The following is a 20,114-nucleotide window of genomic DNA, read 5'->3' as shown; positions in this document are numbered from 1 at the left end:
GCATGTAAATATCTTCGTCTAAATCAGCATTCAAGAAGGCATTCATTATATCGTAATGTTTGACGATCATATTCTTTTTTCCTGCTACTGCAAGCAATGCCCTGATGGTATTCTGCTTTACAACTGGTGCAAATACTTCATTGTAATCTATCCCACGTCGCTGTGTGAAGCCCTGCGCCACAAGTCGAGCTTTATATCTTTGTATATTTCCATTGGCATCTCTCTTAATTTTGTAAATCCATCTACATCCGATCGTTTTCGAGCCTCCTGGTAATTCTACAAGTTCTTATGTATTATTTGTTTAAAGTGAACGAATTTCTTCATCCATTGCTGCTGTTCATTTCCTGCAATCTGGTCCTGATTCAGCCTCTTCGTACGTTTCTGGTTCTGAAATATTAATTTCAGATATCTTTCCGGCAAATTTTAAACGTTTTGGTGGCACACCTTTGTTCGTTCGTTCGGATCTTCTTAAGTTTGTGCTGCATTTATCCACTTTTTTGTTCTTCACGTCGCAGATCTGGGGCTGTTTTCGTTGATCTTTATTTTCTTCTCTTTCTATATCTTCAGTGCTTCCACTAATTTGATAATCTTTTTCATTCGTTTGATGTTTGTCTAAAAACTTTACATCTTTGCTAATTTTAATTTTATCAGTCTTCTTATTCAGAAATCTGTAGGCTTTAGTATCTTCTGAATATCCAACGAACAATAGTTCTTCAGCTTTTTCATCCAGCTTACGACGATGTTGCTCCGGTATTTGAATATATGCTTTTGATCCGAAAACATGGATGTTTTCTAGGTTTGGTTTTCTTGAATACCATCTTCCGTATGGCGTATCTCCTGTTGCATTGGTAGGGAGTCTGTTTTGTAAATAATTAGCTGTAACAACGGCTTCTCGCTACCTCTTAGTTTGGTTCCATTTTATGAAAAAATAATCTGTGTAAAATTTCAGCTTAATCGGATAAAGGGAAAGGGTGCCCCCACTGCCCCCAGAACCTTAAAAATCATAAAATCACAAAAAAAATCAATTTTATTTGTTTATCTTGCGAAATATTAATTATATGCAAAAAAGTGTTATACAAAAGTTGTAGATCTATTAAAAATGCACATATTATCATCTACCACTTTATCTCGTACGACTATTTCCGAGAAAAATGTGAATATCACTTCTTTTTACTACAAATCTTGACGCTGAGCGGCTGAGATAAAATCTCTTTTTTATAACCTGGAAACTTTCGGCGATAATCACTTACAATCTGAAGCACATACTGTTTCTGTTGCTCATTTTTCGTAAATAATTTATTATAATCTTCCATAAGCTTGACCCCTCTCTCAGCTGAATCATTTACAACTCTCAATTTATTTACTAATTCCAGACCTTTTACAAAACTTTCATTTTTATGCCACGTCAACGGTTCTGTCTTAAGGAATTCATCATTCAAGTCAAATCTTTTGAAAAATCTTCTAGTTTTGGTGGAAACAAATTGTTCAAATCCGTTGTTAATAATTTCTGGGATTTTATCGATTTGTACTTTTATTCGCTTCTTATTTTTGTTTGATGATTCTGTTTCGCGATTCAAAGCATTGACCATTTTTATTTTTGATTCAAATGATAAATTTGTATCAAAAAAAGCTAATGCGACAACTTCAGGGCTCAAATACCATCATCAAACAAAAATAAGAAGCGAATAAAAGTACAAATCGATAAAATCCCAGAAATTATTAACAACAAATTTGAACAATTTGTTTCCACCGAAACTAGAAGATTTTTCAAAAGATTTGACTTGAATGATGAATTCCTTAAGACAGAACCGTTGACGTGGCATAAAAATGAAAGTTTTGTAAAAGGTCTGGAATTAGTAAATAAATTGAGAGTTGTAAATGATTCAGCTGAGAGAGGGGTCAAGCTTATGGAAGATTATAATAAATTATTTACGAAAAATGAGCAACAGAAACAGTATGTGCTTCAGATTGTAAGTGATTATCGCCGAAAGTTTCCAGGTTATAAAAAAGAGATTTTATCTCAGCCGCTCAGCGTCAAGATTTGTAGTAAAAAAAAGTGATTTTCACATTTTTCTCGGAAATAGTCGTACGAGATAAAGTGGTAGATGATAATATGTGCATTTTTAATAGATCTACAACTTTTGTATAACACTTTTTTGCATATAATTAATACTTCGCAAGATAAACAAATAAAATTGATTTTTTCTGTAATTTTATGATTTTTTTGATTTTCAAGATCCTGGGGGCACCCTTTCCCTTTATCCGATTAAGCTGAAAGACACAGATTTTTTTTTTTTATAAAATGGAACCAAACTGGAGGGTAGCGCAAAAAAAATCCCCCCAAAAAATTTACCAAGAGTAAATAAGAGCCACCCTAGTCTGCATCTAATAACATACAACGTGCCATTTCCATTAAGTATCTATTCTTCCGCTCAGCTACGCCGTTTTGTTGAGGTGAATACGCTGTAGTGTACTGGCTTTCAATTCCTTTAGCTTTAAGAAACTCCTTCAATTCTTTATTAGTGTATTCCCCTCCTCTGTCAGATCTTATTACTTTAGGCCTTTTATTATATTTAGTTTCCATAAGCGTTACAAATTGTTTTAACTTTATGCATACTTCTGATTTATGCTTTAACAGATGCACTTGTGTATATCTACTGTAATCGTCTATGATGGTAAGCACGTACCTGTTGTTACTCGGTGTGGCCGTTTGCATAGGCCCACACACGTCTGTATGAACCAGCTCGAGAATTGATTTTGTTTTACTTCCAGACATCTTTGGGAATGAAGTTCGTGACATTTTTTCTTTGATGCAACATTCGCACACAGAACGCAATCCGCAATCTACAATCTCGATTCCTGTTGCTAACTCCTTAGTTGTGAGATCCTTAATAGCATTGATATCTCGGTGTCCTAACTTTCTGTACCAGATATGTTGGCAATCCTTGTGATGCTGCTGACTCGTCTCATTAATGCTGTCTGTGTATTCCTTAGTCTATACAAATTGTACGTCAAATCTGCTATTGCCATAACATTATTGTCTTTAGTTATCCTGCAACCATTTTTTTCAAAGCTTACTTTAAAACCTTTATTTACAAGTTTACTAACCGATAAGAGGCTACTATCGAGATTAGGTACATACATTACATCTGTTACTGTTACATATATGCTTTTATTTTTATCGACAACACATACCAATTTACCTGTTCCGATGCCACAGACTTTGGTTAGCTCTCCGTTGGCTGTTTTATTAGGTTATTATATGATTCTGGGAGACTGCATAATAACATCGCTACAACCATTTCGTCTTTTAACCTCTCTCCTAATGCTGCTAATTTATCTATCATTTCTTGCATGTAATGAATATGCTCTTCCATGTTACCGGTTTCTGTTAATTTCTGGTTACATATACGTTTTAGGAGAAATACCTTATTGGTTAGTGACGATTTCTGATGATACCTCTTCAGATTATCCCAAGCTTCCTTTGCCGAGCTTGCTTCTCTAATGTGCGTCAATTGGTTATCTTCAACGAGAAGGCCGATTGTGGCTTTAGCTTAACGTCGTTTATGCGTCACACTGCATCAGGCTCTGCCGGTCGTTCGTTATTCACTACATCCCATAGATTCTCTTTCATTAACAGTAACTGTACTCTGTATTGCCACACTTGATAGTTCTCATTATTTAGTATTGCAATCTTTACATATACGTTGTCCGCCATGATGTGCTGCTGTTCTCTCTTTTACTTTTACGATACAAGTAACCGCGTAATTTACGTAACCTCTGTAATCTGCGTAGCCTCTGTAACTTGGGCAGTCTGGGCCCATAACCTGTAGAACGCAGTAGTATATAAAAGAGAGATAGGTTCAGTCGAGATCACACTTGATAATATTTTATTAATTAACAACTTTATAAGCGTGACGTCGTGACGACTGTTTCAACGTATATAACAAACGCGAGCGAGAGACCGGAAGAAGAAGAGTCGTGGAAGAGGAAGCTCACATAGCGCACCGCACAGGGAAAAAACAAAACTAAAAATACACTAGATATATCCACGCGACTTAAACTACGAACTAAACTTATATCGCTTCTTACTAGTTGTTGCTAGATTACCAACATATAGCTTATGCATCAAGAGTTTTAAACGACGCAGAAACAAGATATACTTCTACAGAAAGAGAATTATTAGCTTTGGTTTACGCTGTGAAACATTTTTGACCTTATGTATATGGACGTAAATTTACACTAGTAATGGATCATAAACCATTAGAATGGCTAAATTCAGTATCCGATCTTACGTCTCGATTAATGAGATAGAGACTAAAATTAGCGGAATACAATTATCAAACAAAATATGAACCAGGAAAAAGGAATAAAAATCCTGACGCTTTGTCCAGAAATTCTATCGAAGAAATTAAACACGTATATCTTTTACATGCAAAACGAGCACTATCATCTTCAAGTGAAGCCTCAGTAGGGCAGAAACATAAAAAACAAAAAACATTTCACCCAAGTTTTAAGAGAGCACTGGAAAGTGAAGGATCAGGAAATCCAGCGCCGCATAAAAAGAACAGACCTGGCGAATTATCTCCTTATATAGATTCGGATAGCGAAGAAGAAATATCACCAAGAAGTAAATTTTTAAAGGCTTTAAACGACAGCAGTGATAGCGGTACAGTTTCATATTATGAAACCGATTACGATACCAATGATCCAGAAATATGTCAAAAAGGTGAAAAGAGAAAACATGAAAGTAGCTCTTCTACTCATGTAAGACGCGGAAAACGAAAGCATAAGAGAACAAAGAAACATCGCTGTTTGATATTCTGTCTTCGAACCCCCGCGTCACGCGGTCTTTCTATCGGCGACCAATGCGCTGCGATTGTTCACCGGCCAATCCCGCTCACTCTTGCCACCATTGCGCGACCAATCACATGCGTTCCCTCCAAAACTCTCTCTCTATGCGCGATGCGTGTGTGCAGTATCAGTTAGTTAAGGTCTGTGTTCCGATGTGGACGAATGCAGTCCTCGCGACGGGCAGAATAGCGCTCATCAATATAGTCGTAGAGCGATTATTTAGACTGTTGGTGCGATCGACGAAAGGTGTATAATAAGGGAGTGCAATAAAAGTTGTGCAATTAAACTAAAAGACACGTTGTCTTGACCCGCCGTTCCCGTAGCAAAACCCCGGTGAACACGCGTGGAAGGCTATATCGCCTACAGCCTATCTCTCTCTGCGATTGGAAAGAGAAGGATTTAACAATTGGTCCTTCGAGCCGGATACTCAACGAGCTCTCGATCTCCTTTTCGTCGTCACCACATCAAGGGCTAGCCAAGGCCCACCCGTCGCCATCGGGTTGCATCACATATCGACGCAATCCCGATCAGCCGCCGACTTGCGGCATCCTCTCAACCACTTTCGAGATCTGCCTCGCCGGTGCACATCACACCGAAATCAAGGAGGTCATCATCACAGCCTACTCGGGCCACATCGATGCGGATCATTTCCCGCCGATCAACCCGGAATCGTCAGCCATCGAGTAGTGGCGGCCATCTTCCCGCCATCTTCCCGACATCTTCCCGCCATCTTCCCGCTACGCAACGGGAAAGCAGCCGGCAACGGACTTCGACAGCCATCTTGCTTCGTCTTCCGCGGCGACCAATCGCATGCGTCGAGCGTCTGCAGTCACGTCGTGTCATCCTTCTCACTCCCATTGCGCTTCGTCAACGCTCCGTAACATTGTAAAGGTAAAGAGAATTATTTAGCGTTACCCGACCAGAAGCCCTTTTTTGCAATGGCTACCGAAGCCGAGTTCAATGCTATTAAAAAACGACGCTCGAACGTTAAAGCAGCATGTACGCGTATTAAAACTTACGTCGACTCTGTCCAAGGCCCTTCGCCAGCGACATTGTCTCAAATCGAAGAACGCAAAGACAAAATGCAACGACTCTGGGACGAGTATAACGATGTACAAACTAAATTAGAAATGATCAATGAGGCCGAGGCCATTGACAGGGATTCTTTTGAAACGGCCTATTTTGATTTATCAGCTAAGATGCGGGATTTACTAAGAGCTTCGTCTGCGACACCTACCGTTGCGGCGTCCTTGCCGGGAACTTCAGCAAATAATTCAGGGCTATCGGACCCTTTTAGTAACATTCGATTGCCAAAGATTGATATACCCAAATTTTCAGGGAAATACGATGAATGGTTCCCCTTTCGCGACTCATTTATCTCAATCATACACGCGAACCCTACGCTCCGTGATATTAATAGGCTACAATACTTGAGAGCCGCGTTGTCGGGAGAGGCAATTTCGGTGTTAAGTTCGCTCGAAATTTCGGACGCTAATTACGAGGTTGCATGGAATCTTCTCAAACGTAGATACGATGACAAAAGGGCAATAGTTCATAACCACATAGGATCAATTGTAGATCTGCCGGTAATGACAAAGGAGAACGCCTCCGAATTACGGCAAATCACCGATGGCGCAAATCGTCATGTACAAGCTCTAACCGCTTTAAAACGCCCGATCGACGCGTGGGACGATCTTTTGGTTTACATTATCAGTTCCAAGTTAGATACGAATACGTCACGCGAATGGGAATCGTCCTTGGAGGACTCAGAATTGCCAACATTAAAGAAATTATTCGATTTTCTGTCACATCGATGCCGAGTTCTCGAGGCTACCAGCAAATCCGGTACTAGCTCGCGTTCTCAGCCACATGGTAAGCAAAAGGTATCGTGCAATGGTGCCACCAATACGAATTGCGAATACTGTAAAGCCGCGCACTTGATTTATCGATGCCCTCAATTTCTGGCACTTCCCATTGCTAAACGAATAGCAGAAGCTCGCACTCGTAAAATATGTCTGAATTGCTTGAGATCAACAGCTCACACCGCGAATAAATGCACGTCAGGGGGTTGCAAAACTTGCACCCGTAAACATAACACATTGCTACACTTACCGACCACGGGTTCAGAACAAGCCGTGTCAAGCGGTGAAAAGAATAACGATAAAGGCACTGCGGCGCCAGCCGCTCCGGACGCTATCACTGCTCATACATCTAGCGTATCGGACGGTAAATCCATATTATTATCAACCGCCGTTGCCTTAGTTTGTGCCGCAGACAGATCACAAAAACCTTGTCGAATCCTCTTAGATTCGGGATCACAAGTCAACCTCATTTCTCGGGAATGTCTCAATAGTTTACGTTTGAACCCTCGTTCCGTTAGCATGTCCATATCAGGCATAAATGGTACAGCTACGCGTTCCACAGAAGCGGTTCATGTAAAACTACAGTCGCGACTAAATTCATTTTCCGTTACTCTCGATTGCATAGTAACTGATCGCGTAACCGATAGCGTTCCTGCTTTCAGCATGAAAAAATCGGCGTTTAACTTACCGCGAAACATTGAGTTAGCCGATCCTAATTTTAACGTATCCTCGGATATTGACATTCTTGTCGGCGCGGAAGTTTTTTGGACTCTCTTATGCGTGGGTCAAATCAAGGCCTCTTTAAACCATCCAACGTTACAGAAAACGAGATTCGGTTGGATCATGGGTGGTCGTATGAGCACGCGCGTCTCGCAAAATCAGAAAGCAATCGTTCTTCACACTACTATAAGCAACGACGAATTACATAATCAGCTTCAACGATTTTGGCGAATTGAGGATATTCCCAACAATCCTAACAATTATACTTCCGAGGAACAAGACTGCGAAAGGTACTTTTTAGAGACTGTTACTCGCGATTCTCAAGGACGTTACGTTGTTAAATTGCCTTTAAAAGAAGGTTGGGCACACAGCCTCGGACATTCTAGAGAAATTGCATTGGATCGTTTTCGCGCATTAGAAAGGCGTCTCGACCGCGACCCTACTTTAAAAGCGCTTTACTCTGAATTCATGGAGGAGTACATCGCGTTAGGGCACATGGAACTAATAAACGAGCAATCGCCGAACGAACAGAGTGTCTATTATATACCTCATCATTGTGTTTTCAAACAAACCAGTGAGGGACCCAAAATACGCGTAGTTTTTAATGCCTCATGCAAAACTGATACCGGACTTTCTCTGAATGATCTCATGCTCGTCGGTCCTGTTGTTCAGCAGGATCTCGCATCCATACTTCTCCGTTTTCGCACTCATAAAGTCGTTCTCGTGGCCGATATAACAAAAATGTATCGGCAAGTGCGGCTTCACCCTTCTCAAACGCGATTACATAGAATCTTTTGGCGTAAGGATAACAATTCAAACATTGAAGTCCATGAAGCAATGACCGTCACCTACGGAACCGCGGCAGCCGCTTTCGTCGCCACAAATACAATAAAACACCACGCAAAGCAACGTGCGCAACAATATCCTCTCGGTTCACTGTGCGTTATACGAGATTTTTATGTTGACGATATGCTCACGGGCGCTGAAACGATTGAAGATGCTCTCGAGATTCGCGATCAGACTATACAATTACTCAGAGAAGCGTCGTTCGAACTTAGTAAGTGGGGATCCAATTGCCCCGAACTGCTGTCAGGCGTAAGCCCCTGCGGAGACAAGATTGTATCATTTGAAAAGGATAGCGATGTTCGTATTTTGGGCATTCTCTGGGACCAGGATGGTGATTTTTTCCGATTCTCTTATCAACCCAGTCTCGTTTCCGGTCCCGTGACTAAACGCTTGATATTATCCGAGGTATCACGATTGTTTGACCCACTAGGTTTGCTAGGTCCCATCATTGTAATCGCAAAACTCGTATTACAGGATCTCTGGCAATCAGGCCTTGATTGGGATGAGTCAGTGCCTCAGGATACTCACACTAAATGGCTGCAGCTCAAACTACAGCTACCCGACATTAAGCAGCTACAGATTCCTCGCTGTGTTAAAGATTGTACTCATAGTCAGGACTTTGATTTGCACGGATTTTGCGACGCCAGTCAGCGCGCTTACGGTGCATGCTTATACGTTCGCACTAAGGCAGGACAACATAAATACAAGTCTGTTCTGCTCTGCTCCAAATCTCGAGTCGCTCCGCTCAAGGCAGTGTCTCTTCCGCGATTAGAATTGTCAGCCGCTTTGTTACTTGCCCAATTAATCGACAAAGTCAAGGCATCATTTAGCATGTCTAACGCGAATATTACCCTATGGTCGGATTCCACCATATCCCTAAATTGGATCTCCTCTCCGTCACGCAAATGGTTGCCTTTCGTCGCGAATCGTGTCGGTGAAATTCAAAGGCTAACCGAACCGCGTCAATGGCGTCACGTGGCATCATCCGATAATCCAGCAGACGTACTGTCACGAGGAATGCTCCCTAATGAGCTAACACAGTCACATATGTGGTGGAACGGACCCCCGTTTCTGCAATTACCCGAACAGCAATGGCCTAATAGCGAATTTGTCTTACTCAACGAAATTCCCGAACAAAGGAAAATTTGTGCCGTTGCTGCACCCTCATATCCTAACGTCATTGATGACCTACTTAACAAGTTCTCTAATATAAACAAAATTTGTCGCATCGTCGCTTATTGTTTTAGGGTATTAACTCCCCAGAATAAGAAACCGTTGACTATTTCTGTGTCGCCCAAGGAAATGACTCATTCGTTAAACGTAATTTGTAGGGTCATCCAAAAACAATCCTTCGCAGATGAATATGATTCTTTAATCAATCACCGCGAAATAAAGAAGATTAGCAATCTTTTGTGTCTCTCCCCATTCATGGACGAGGACCGACTAATTCGAGTAGGAGGAAGATTGAAGAATTCTTCTCTTGCCTTCGACGCTCGTCATCCGATAGTATTGCCGCGACATCACGATTTATCTAAACGAATAATCGAATTAGAACACGTCCGCAACATGCACTCGGGCGTACAAGCCACCATGGCAGCAGTAAGACAAAGATTCTGGCCGCTCTCTTTGAGGTCGACAACGCGAAAGATAATTGCCAGTTGTGTGACCTGCTTTAGAGTAAAACCTATCTCCTCTGAGGCATTGATGGGTTCCTTACCAGAGAGTCGCGTTACCGTATCACGTCCGTTCACGCATTGCGGAGTGGATTACGCCGGCCCGGTAATATTGCGGGAGGGTAAGCGTCGTAACTCGCGTAATCATAAGGCGTACATTTCCGTCTTCGTGTGCTTCGCGACCAAGGCGGTACACTTAGAGCTTGTTAGCGATCTTACCACCGATGCGTTCATCGCTGCTCTCAAGAGGCTTATTTCGCGTAGGGGGAAACCGGAACGTATCTACTCTGATAACGCGACTAATTTCGTTGGAGCTCAAAAGCAAATAAAAGAATTTTATGAATTTCTTAAGGCCGACAGTACTCGAAGTCTCATAGAGCATTTCTTACATGAACAAAAAACTGAGTGGAGTTTTATCCCCCCCAACGCTCCGCATTTCGGTGGGCTATGGGAGGCTGCGGTCAAATCCGTTAAATTTCACCTAGCACGCATAATAGGCAGTGCCCACTTGACTTTCGAGGAAATGCAAACTGTTCTATGTGAAATAGAAGCAATCTTGAATTCGAGACCTATCACTCCATTAAGTTCGGATCCCAATGACATGAATTATCTAAGTCCCGGGCACTTTCTGGTCGGGGCTCCGTTGAATAGTTTTCCTACCTCGGATTTAAATGATATAAATGTAAATAAGTTATTGCGTTGGCAAATAATTGAGCAAATGCGTCAGCACTTTTGGCGTAGATGGAGTCAGGAGTATCTCAACACACTGCAGCAAAGAAACAAATGGCAGACTTCCAAGGGCCAGCAACTGGAAACGGGACAACTCGTCATAATAAAGCAGCAAGCGACAGCTCCCCTGCAATGGCCAATCGGACGCGTCCAGGAAATACACATCGGATCTGATGGTGTAACGCGCTCGGCCACCGTTAAAACCAACAAGGGCTCTTATGTTAGGCCGCTCACCAAATTGGCCATATTACCTCTTTAACTTCCAGATTTTCAATTACTCCAATTTCATTGTACTTTTCTTTTACCGACTTATAATCATTCGCTAATTTTTGTTGTTGTAAATGTTCCTTTGTGTTCAAGTTCACGCGTTAAATCGTTTAATACATTGCGTTTAGATGTAAGAACCGCATATGTGATCCTTTAGTAAGGTTTAATTAGTCATTTATTTTTTAAGCTTGCGACCCTAGAATTAATACAACTTCTCGACCGGTAAATTGACCGCCTATTGAAATTCTTTGAGCATTATAATTCATTTAGCTTAGCACGTTGAAGGCGAACCCTTCAAGGCGGGCGGCGTTGTTTGATATTCTGTCTTCGAACCCCCGCGTCACGCGGTCTTTCTATCGGCGACCAATGCGCTGCGATTGTTCACCGGCCAATCCCGCTCACTCTTGCCACCATTGCGCGACCAATCACATGCGTTCCCTCCAAAACTCTCTCTCTATGCGCGATGCGTGTGTGCAGTATCAGTTTGTTAAGGTCTGTGTTCCGATGTGGACGAATGCAGTCCTCGCGACGGGCAGAATAGCGCTCATCAATATAGTCGTAGAGCGATTATTTAGACTGTTGGTGCGATCGACGAAAGGTGTATAATAAGGGAGTGCAATAAAAGTTGTGCAATTAAACTAAAAGACACGTTGTCTTGACCCGCCGTTCCCGTAGCTAAACCCCGGTGAACACGCGTGGAAGGCTATATCGCCTACAGCCTATCTCTCTCTGCGATTGGAAAGAGAAGGATTTAACAATCGCAAAGATTCTAGTCCGGAAAAAATCGACAAATCCCGTGATATTAGTAAGAACGTAATGCTACATGTGGATGAGGTTGAAGGGCGCGGCCCGCAAGAGCGTCCTAGAGACCCTCAAGGGAGAGTCTGGAAACCCAACGTTCACTTCCTGATTGGTGCAGCCATTTTGCAGCAAAATTTACTAGATGTTACATTTTGGATGAGTTTAGATCAACAACTGAAGTTACGAATCTGTTATTATTCGAGGTTAGAGTAGCATCTTCGCTCAACGTACGCAGACCTGTCCGGAACGAAAATTTTTTTTAAGTTAGGGGAATGTCTGGCCGTATTGTAAACGATGACGGGTTGTTGCGTGCCAGATTGTAATAACAGCTCCAAAAAAGGATTTATAATGAAACGTTTTCCAAAAAATCCTGCAAGAAGAGCGTTGTGGGCAGCATGCATTTCAAGGTTAAACTGGACACCGACTGATAATACATACATATGTGAAGTAAGAAATAAAACATATGTGTATAATATATATTAAAGTAAAAAGTTTAATAAAAATTTTATGTTTATAGGTACATTTTTTAGATGACATGTGGGAAACAACTCGTGTTGATAGTAAAAAAAAATTAAAACTCAATGCAATACCTACTCTTTTCCCAAATTATGTAGTAAAGAGAGAATCTTTAGTAGAGGTTGTAAAACAAATAAAATATTTCTTAAAATACTTTGTATAAATAGAAGTAAAATAATAAATATGATATTTTTTATTTTTAGGAAAAAAGATGAAAATAAAAACAAAAATGAATGCGAAGCTATAGATGTTGCAGATGATGAAAATAAAAACAAAGATGAATACGAAGCTACAAATGTTGCAGAAGATAAAAATGAATACGAAGCTACAAATGTTGCAGAAGATGAAAATGAACACGAAGCTATGAATGTCATAAAAGATGAAAACGAAATATTAACCGTAGCAGTAAGTCAAAATGTCCAAGATGAAAATAATACGAACAGTAATATATTAGTAAAAAAATATCAACGTTTAATAAGAGCACACAAAATTATGAAAAATAAATTTAGGCAACAGCAAACTAAATTTAAAAAATTAGAAAAAAAATTAAAAGATGATAAAAATAGAAAAATGTTAGAAAAAGTGTTTAATAGTGACCAGATTGAATTTCTAGAAAGAGACGGGAGAAAGATTAAAAGCTGGTCTGCTGTTACAATAAAAAAGGCATTGAAGTTAAGATTTACATGTGGAAATAACGGTTACGAAGAACTGATTAAACAGAATATACCATTACCATGTCTTAGAACATTACGAAAAAGATTAGAACATGTACAATTTCATAATAGTATTGATGATAAAATTTTGATTATTTAAAACTGAAAGTAGATGGTTTTAAAGATAATAATGACAAAGAATGCATGCTTACCCTCGATGAAATGGCTATTATGCCAGGAACTTCATATGATGTTTCCAGTCATACCATGATTGGAAATACAACTTTGCCAAATAATACAGGTAATGTTGTACATGCTACGCATGCCTTAGTGTTCATGATTGCTGGTATAAGTAGCCGATGGAAACAAACTGTCGGATATTACTTTACGTCAGATAGCTATGATGGTTCATTATTAAAACCTATTATATTGCAGATAATTAAAAAAGCTCATGCAATTGGTTTGTATATAAATAGTGTCACTTCTGACATGGGACCTGTTAATATGGCGATGTGGAAAGCATTTGATATACATGCTGGCCGACATTCCACATGTAAATTTATTGTCAACATCCTGAAGATCCGCAACGAAAATTATTTTTATTGCAGACGTTCCACATATTTTAAAAAATTTTAAATGTTGCTTAGCAAATAACAAAATTATAGAACTTCCTCTTGAATTTGTAGATAAATATAAACTTCACATCTAATCTTGTTAAATGGGAACATTTTATTCATCTTGTTGCTTTACAAGACAATTTAGATTTTTTGCTAACTCCAAGAATAAATAAAGATGATGTACAACCTAGCGGACATTTTATAAAATGAAAGTATGTAAAGCAAAAAAATCTTCTTAGTAGAGATGTAAGTTCATCGCTTTATTTTTTAGCGAATGAAGAATCAAATTTAGATTTTAATACAACAGCATGTTTTGTTGAAGTCATTTCAAAGTGGTTTGCTCTTATGACTTCACGAAATCCAACATTAGCTTTAAGCAAGTATAATGAAAATAAATATGAGGAATGTCGACCATTTTTATTAGAAGTTGTTAACCTCTTTCAAAATTTAAGAATTGGTGAAAAGGGTCATTACAAACCTGTGCAAACTGGTGTTATAATATCAACAAATTCCATTTTACATTTAACAGATTATTTACTTAGTGATAGAGCATACAAATTTGTTTTAACAGGTAGATTTTCTCAAGACTGTTTGGAAAATTTATTTCAGTTATACGTTCGAAAAATGTTATTCCCACTGCACTTTAGTTTAAAGACAACTTAAAACTTATTTCAACATCTCAGTATATTAAGACAGTAAAGAAAAGTAATTATGATCAAGATGACAGTCATATGATTACAGAATTTTTAAATAATTCTAATTCTACAAAAAAAACAAAGTATTAGTGAAGAATGTAATGATAATGAGTTATTTTCACCAATTCCACATAGTAATACTATTGTGTTTAATAATATTGAACTGAATGTACTGTACAATATAGCAGGATATATAATTGCAAATATAAAAAAAAAATATGACTCATTGTGATAACTGTATATCATCTGTTGGATCAAAAAAAGTACAAAATGTTAAATATAATAATTTAGTTTTACTTAGGCGTTACAAGATAGAAACACTGTTTTTTGTCAAACCGAATATATTTGATTTTTTTGTGAAAATGGAAACAATTTTTAGAAATTGTTTTCCTCACATTAAAAATAAAAACAAAATTTAAAACAATATTTTATTACTCAATTTTCTCAAATAGATTGCAATATTTTAGATTGTCATAATTAAAATACAAAAATTATATTTAAGTACACTATATTTAGGTTGCGAATAGCGAACAAAAAAAAAGTATTAAAAAGGCGATCATACAATAGCAAGACAATGGCAATGCATTGTAATCTTAAATAAATAATACAATTCCATTGTATCACTTGATTTTATTATTTCAAAATTTCCTATAAAAGTTACTAGTTGCTGCAAAATGGCGGACGTTTTCCAGACTCTCCCTTGAGGGTCTCTAGAGCGTCCTAGCGATGATGACGCCGCCTGCGAGCCACCGCAGGAAGTAATGCTTCGGACGACGCATGCGCCTCGCGCAAGAGACCGAGCGAAAGCCACACAACGGGTGTCCCAGAAAAACAGATCGATGATAAAAAAATTTTACGATGAAAAGGAAATGCACGAACAACAAGGAGAATCAGAAAATGAGTATATGGAAATAGCACCACAAGCGATAGTTATTAAGCACATACTAATGATGAAATAAAAGCTGACGTTCATGCACCACCTTCACATATACGAATAATGCCAAAATCAAAAGTCAAAATTGATAAGAAATACCCAAATTACCAGATGACATGACGCTATTGAAGTAATAGAAGAAAATATACCATTAGACAAACGAGAATTAGAAGCAATGGAAGTAGATACTGATAGTGAAATAGATTATAAAATAAATAAAAGGCCATTAGGATATCGTGAACAAAAACGCCAAGTGATGATTCAACAGACGAAAGCAATATGAATAGAATATTTTCACCTCCTTCATATAAAGCAGTTCCTAAACTTTTACAAATAAGCAATAAAAAACCTGTAAAAATAAAGAACGCTACTCCTAATAAAAAATCGTTAAATAAAAAATTTTTAAACAAAAAATTAAATAAGAAATAAATAAGAAATCTAATTTAAAGAAACGAACACCGCCGAGAGAATTACTGAGACCAAGAATAGAGAAATGGAAGTTACTTCCGTTAACATTATAAATTCTCGAGATCACATATGGATGAAAAATGATATATTATATATATCTGATATACATAATATATTTTGTAATACTTCAGATTAGCTACCCCAGCACAGAGAAATTAATGAAACTAGGCTTATTCGACGCGGTTTTGGACGAAACGAAAGAATCTGGCAGAAAAAGGTGTCGCTCTGCCCCGCGAAGCGAGATATTAATCGTTAAAGTTAAAGACAGCATATTAGGTTATGATTCCTGTCATACCGACGAGATGTAGCGACTACGGACATGCCCCGCGGTCACATACGCATGCTCCGTGGCCGCACGCGCATGCAAAAGTGCGCGAATTTGAAACTAGTGCGCGAAATGGAACTACAATGAAACAAATGAAGCGCATTAAAATCATACGTGAAGTCTGTGACGTCCTGGTGATGCGAGGCTGCTCGATCCTGCAGAACGTCTCCGTTGATGGGTCTTCTTCTGCGGTTAAGGAAGTAAAACCCAGGATAATTAACTGTCCTCAGCGATGTAGATTATAGCTCCTCGGATCCGTTGAAGGTAGGTATTCAAGAATTTTATTTTTCTTTTGATGTAAAAGATCGTATTTATTGTAGAACTTCATCAAGATACAAGTGTCTTATGTGGGAACAAGTATAAGATATGTGACTGTTTTTGGTTCGCTCCACTCTCTCTAGTTGTGGAGCCGAAGGATTTTATACGAAAAAGCGCTACGATAGTGAAAGGTTTCCTTTTTTATGCACTTCTAAAAGCAGTGGTGGAAGGTGGCCTCATTTTGTACAGTGAGTCATCGGTGAAACGGCCATAGCTCGCTTTGGCTTCGGATGGCCATATATGGTCATGTTCTTACGGGCAGTCTATTTTTACTCCAGTGAGTCATATGGTGACTCATGGATCGGGTCTACTTCTATTCTACTGGTTTTGCGACGAGAGCGATACTTCCTTTTAGTATAGAATTTTATTATGGCTTTTATCGTAAAAGAATATAAGAAATCTATTAATTCGATTTTGAAATATGTAAATATATGTTAAAATTATTTAATTTTCTTTAGACATACTTTACATATGGTAAAATAATTCAACAATACAATTAAAAAGTCGTTATTAGCATGTCTAAACCATGAAAGCATTGCTCTCCTTGTCTAACGGCTACTACGGTATACAACGTCTTTCTCTCTCTCCCTATGGATGGTACAGTCGCGGACAGAAAGGTTGTCCGAGTTTCGTGATAGGTTTTGGAACGCACTCTAACCTGTGAGCGATGATAGCCCCTGCTGTCGGACTTGCGCAGCGACGCATTATTCGAGCATACAAATCATGTATACGAGGTGTCAAATAAGTAAGAATGGCACCCAGCAAACGAAAAAAGATTGAAAAGAATTAAAACGGGATTGCCAGGAATTCAATTAAGGACTTTCCGAATTCCATTTCTGTCCAAAAAAGGGATTGAAATAGTTTCAATATAATGGAATTCCTTATTTTGGAAAGAATTTGTCTTTTTTGAATCCAATCCAATTCCGAACACAAAAATATTATACCACTGAATGCCAGGTTAGGGATTGGAAAGTTTCGTGATGAATTCTATTGAATACCATTAATTCCGTTAACGAAATGAATACCACTGAATGCCAGGTTAGGGATTGGAAAGTTTCGTGATAAATTCCATTGAATACCATTGATTCCGTTAACGAAATGATATCATTGAATGCCAAACTAGGAATTAAAAATTTCCGTATTGAATTCCATTGAATTCCGTCTATTCTGACAATAAAATGAATACCATTGAATGCCAGGATAGGGATGAAAAGGTCCGTGTTGAACTCTGTGGCGGTACGCGCCAACAATAGTACACGCCCGCGCGGTATCTGATTACCGGCAATTCGCGTCGACGCCGCTAGGCGTAGCATCGCCGGGGATCTTCTCGAGTTCAAAGTTTCGTCTCGCCCGCGATGTAAAGGGACCCCCCCTACGGTGCCTGACAGATCTTACAAATCTCATTTTCGGGCTAACTGCCGTCGGCAGTAGTGCGTGTAATGCCCTTAGGGCATACACAAGAGCTCACCGACGAACAACGGCGCTTGGTCGCCCAACGAAGGCGCGAGACGTTTCCTAAACCATCTAATGCATGCAACTCATAACCTTTACGGATTCCATAGGATTGGATGGAATGTTTAAAATTTCTTTTTGGATTCCATGGAATTGGGCATCTCATTTCGAATCCCATCTAATTTCATTCTAATCCGCCAAAAAAGGGATTCAAAGGTATTAAAAAATTTAATACTTTTAATCCTTTTGCGTTTGCTGGGCAGCTAGCAAGAAAGGGAAATTAATATATAATACATAAGGAAAATAAATAGATTAAAGTAAATGTAATACAAGTATAAAAGAGAGAAATTATAGAAAATTTTCTTTCTAATGTATTACGACAAATAAAAAATATTATAAATAATTGTATTATCTATAAATTATTATCAAATTATTATAAATTATTATAAGTATTTTATAAACGTAAGTATATTAATATGTATTTATTATGTTATCTTTATATTTTTCAGATAATCGGACGTTGCATTAAAATAATCAGCTTCACGCGAGTCGTCAATGGAATTACACGAGAATGACAGGTAGCAAGAATAAGGTAAGATATATCTATTAATTAAATTAATATATATGTCATAGTCAAAGCGCGAAACGCAGGCATTCTAGGATTGACTAGTCAATCCTCAAGAACGACCAAACGTCTAAGTTCAAAGCCCGAAATAAGTTTTGCGTTTTGGCTTTTGACTAGTCAATCCTAGGAATAACTAATACGGCTAGTCAAAGTTAGAAACTAAAGAAAAATCACTCGGACTTTGACCAGTCAATCCTAGGTGTGGCTTAAGGGAGTAGACCAGTGGGACGGGCGTTTTTTCAGGGTAATTTTCAGGAATTAATTTTTAACAAAAATATTTATGAAAACAAAAACAGTAATTTTTTTGTGTATATTTTGGTGTACAAATTAGAAAACCAGTGTCCAATTTTTTTTTTCGTGTAAAAAAAAAATTCCTGAATTTTGACTGCAATTTTTAAGCCTAAATTACATGTTATTATTATTAATAATTATTGAACAAAACATAATATTGAGAAAATCGTCCGTCAGCCAAAAGACACTAGTCCTTAGAATAAGTGTACCAAATTTCAAGTCGATTCGTTAATTATATCTCGAGATATCGTGTACACCGTTTTGAAAAACATAGTTTTGAGAAAAACGCGTTTAGTTTTGGTACTGGCGTTTTGGTTTTTTTAGTGAAAAAATGTATTTAAGCTTCTTACCCTTAATCTGCCATTCTTGCCTCATAAAGGGGACCTTCCTTTTCATAAAAATCTTCTTCAAGAGCCGATCTCATCGCTCTTCTTTCGACTCTTCCCTCTTTTGAGGCCTCGAATAATCGCACGCGCTTGAATAATAGCTCGAAATTTCAATGAAAACGACTTCGGGCGGGTATGAGACTTTTTGTCCCTTATTCTAGAGGATTCAAAGAATTTTTTAAGCCAATAAAAAAATTTGATTTTTTGAAAATTTTGCACTGGTCTACCACCTTAATTCGGACTGTGTTACTGTTAACAAATAAAATCAAGTTTTTTTTTATTAATTAAGTTTTTATTGTTAACATAATATAGCTTTTTATTTACTTTTTTACTCTTATACATAGTTTTTTCTCCTTAAGTTTAAAAATGTAGCTTTGGTAAAATATTGGTTTAAAGCGCTTTAAACAGTTAAATACATCACTTATTGTTAGCTTTCAATGATGAATATATCTTATATAATATATCAAAGTACATACGTAGGCGGGAGGGCTTTGCTCCTCTGCACCCCCCCCCCATGCATGTTAGGGATGGGCGATACTGTATCGATATTTTGAATATCGATACTTTTGGGCTGTAATATCGATATTTTGTATCGATATTTTACATTTCGATATTAGCCTGTATCGATATTCGAACATGAATATCGAACTTTCGATACAATCCATAATTCGACGGATATATCTTCCTCGCCTGATCGTGAGTGTATACCGTCAATTGCGCACGCAGCAGCTACTTGGCATGTGATAGTTGTGATTGGTTACCAATTACGTGTCTAGCACGGGTTGCAACTACTCTGACCGCGACTGTACATTGTCAATTTGTCAACTTTCTATTTAATCATTTACAGGAACATGTACCTTCTTTTGTTCTCTGTTTGCGTGAATTTTGTATCCAAATTTATTACAATTAGCATAAAACTACTTGTCGCATATGTATCTGTCATAATTGATTTCTCCTTTTCAAACAATAACTTGATCTCCATGCCGTTTGCAATACTGTGACTTTATATTTAAGATAATTAGTGTATATTAATAGTGTATTTCTGTAACTTTTTTTATCATTATAACACATATGTAAATAAC

General features: G+C 38.3%; 1 protein-coding gene across 1 annotated transcript; it reads left to right on the top strand.

Moving 5' to 3' along the window:
• The first annotated feature begins 5,936 nt into the window (after positions 1-5,936).
• Positions 5,937-10,943, top strand: LOC139820864 (uncharacterized). The gene has a single exon (XM_071791451.1). It carries the CDS (start codon positions 5,937-5,939, stop codon positions 10,941-10,943), a length of 5,007 nt encoding a protein of 1,668 aa, XP_071647552.1.
• Positions 10,944-20,114: the final 9,171 nt, after the last annotated feature.

Source organism: Temnothorax longispinosus, chromosome 10 (genome assembly GCF_030848805.1).
Source record: "Temnothorax longispinosus isolate EJ_2023e chromosome 10, Tlon_JGU_v1, whole genome shotgun sequence".
Taxonomy (NCBI): Eukaryota; Metazoa; Arthropoda; class Insecta; order Hymenoptera; family Formicidae; genus Temnothorax; species Temnothorax longispinosus.
Note: the sequence above shows the minus strand (reverse complement) of the source record. Positions and strands in the feature narration are given on the sequence as shown.

Coding starts and splice junctions, on each gene's coding strand:
- LOC139820864 (XM_071791451.1), top strand. CDS start 5,937: ATGCAACGACTCTGGGACGAGTATAACGATGTACAAACTAAATTAGAA.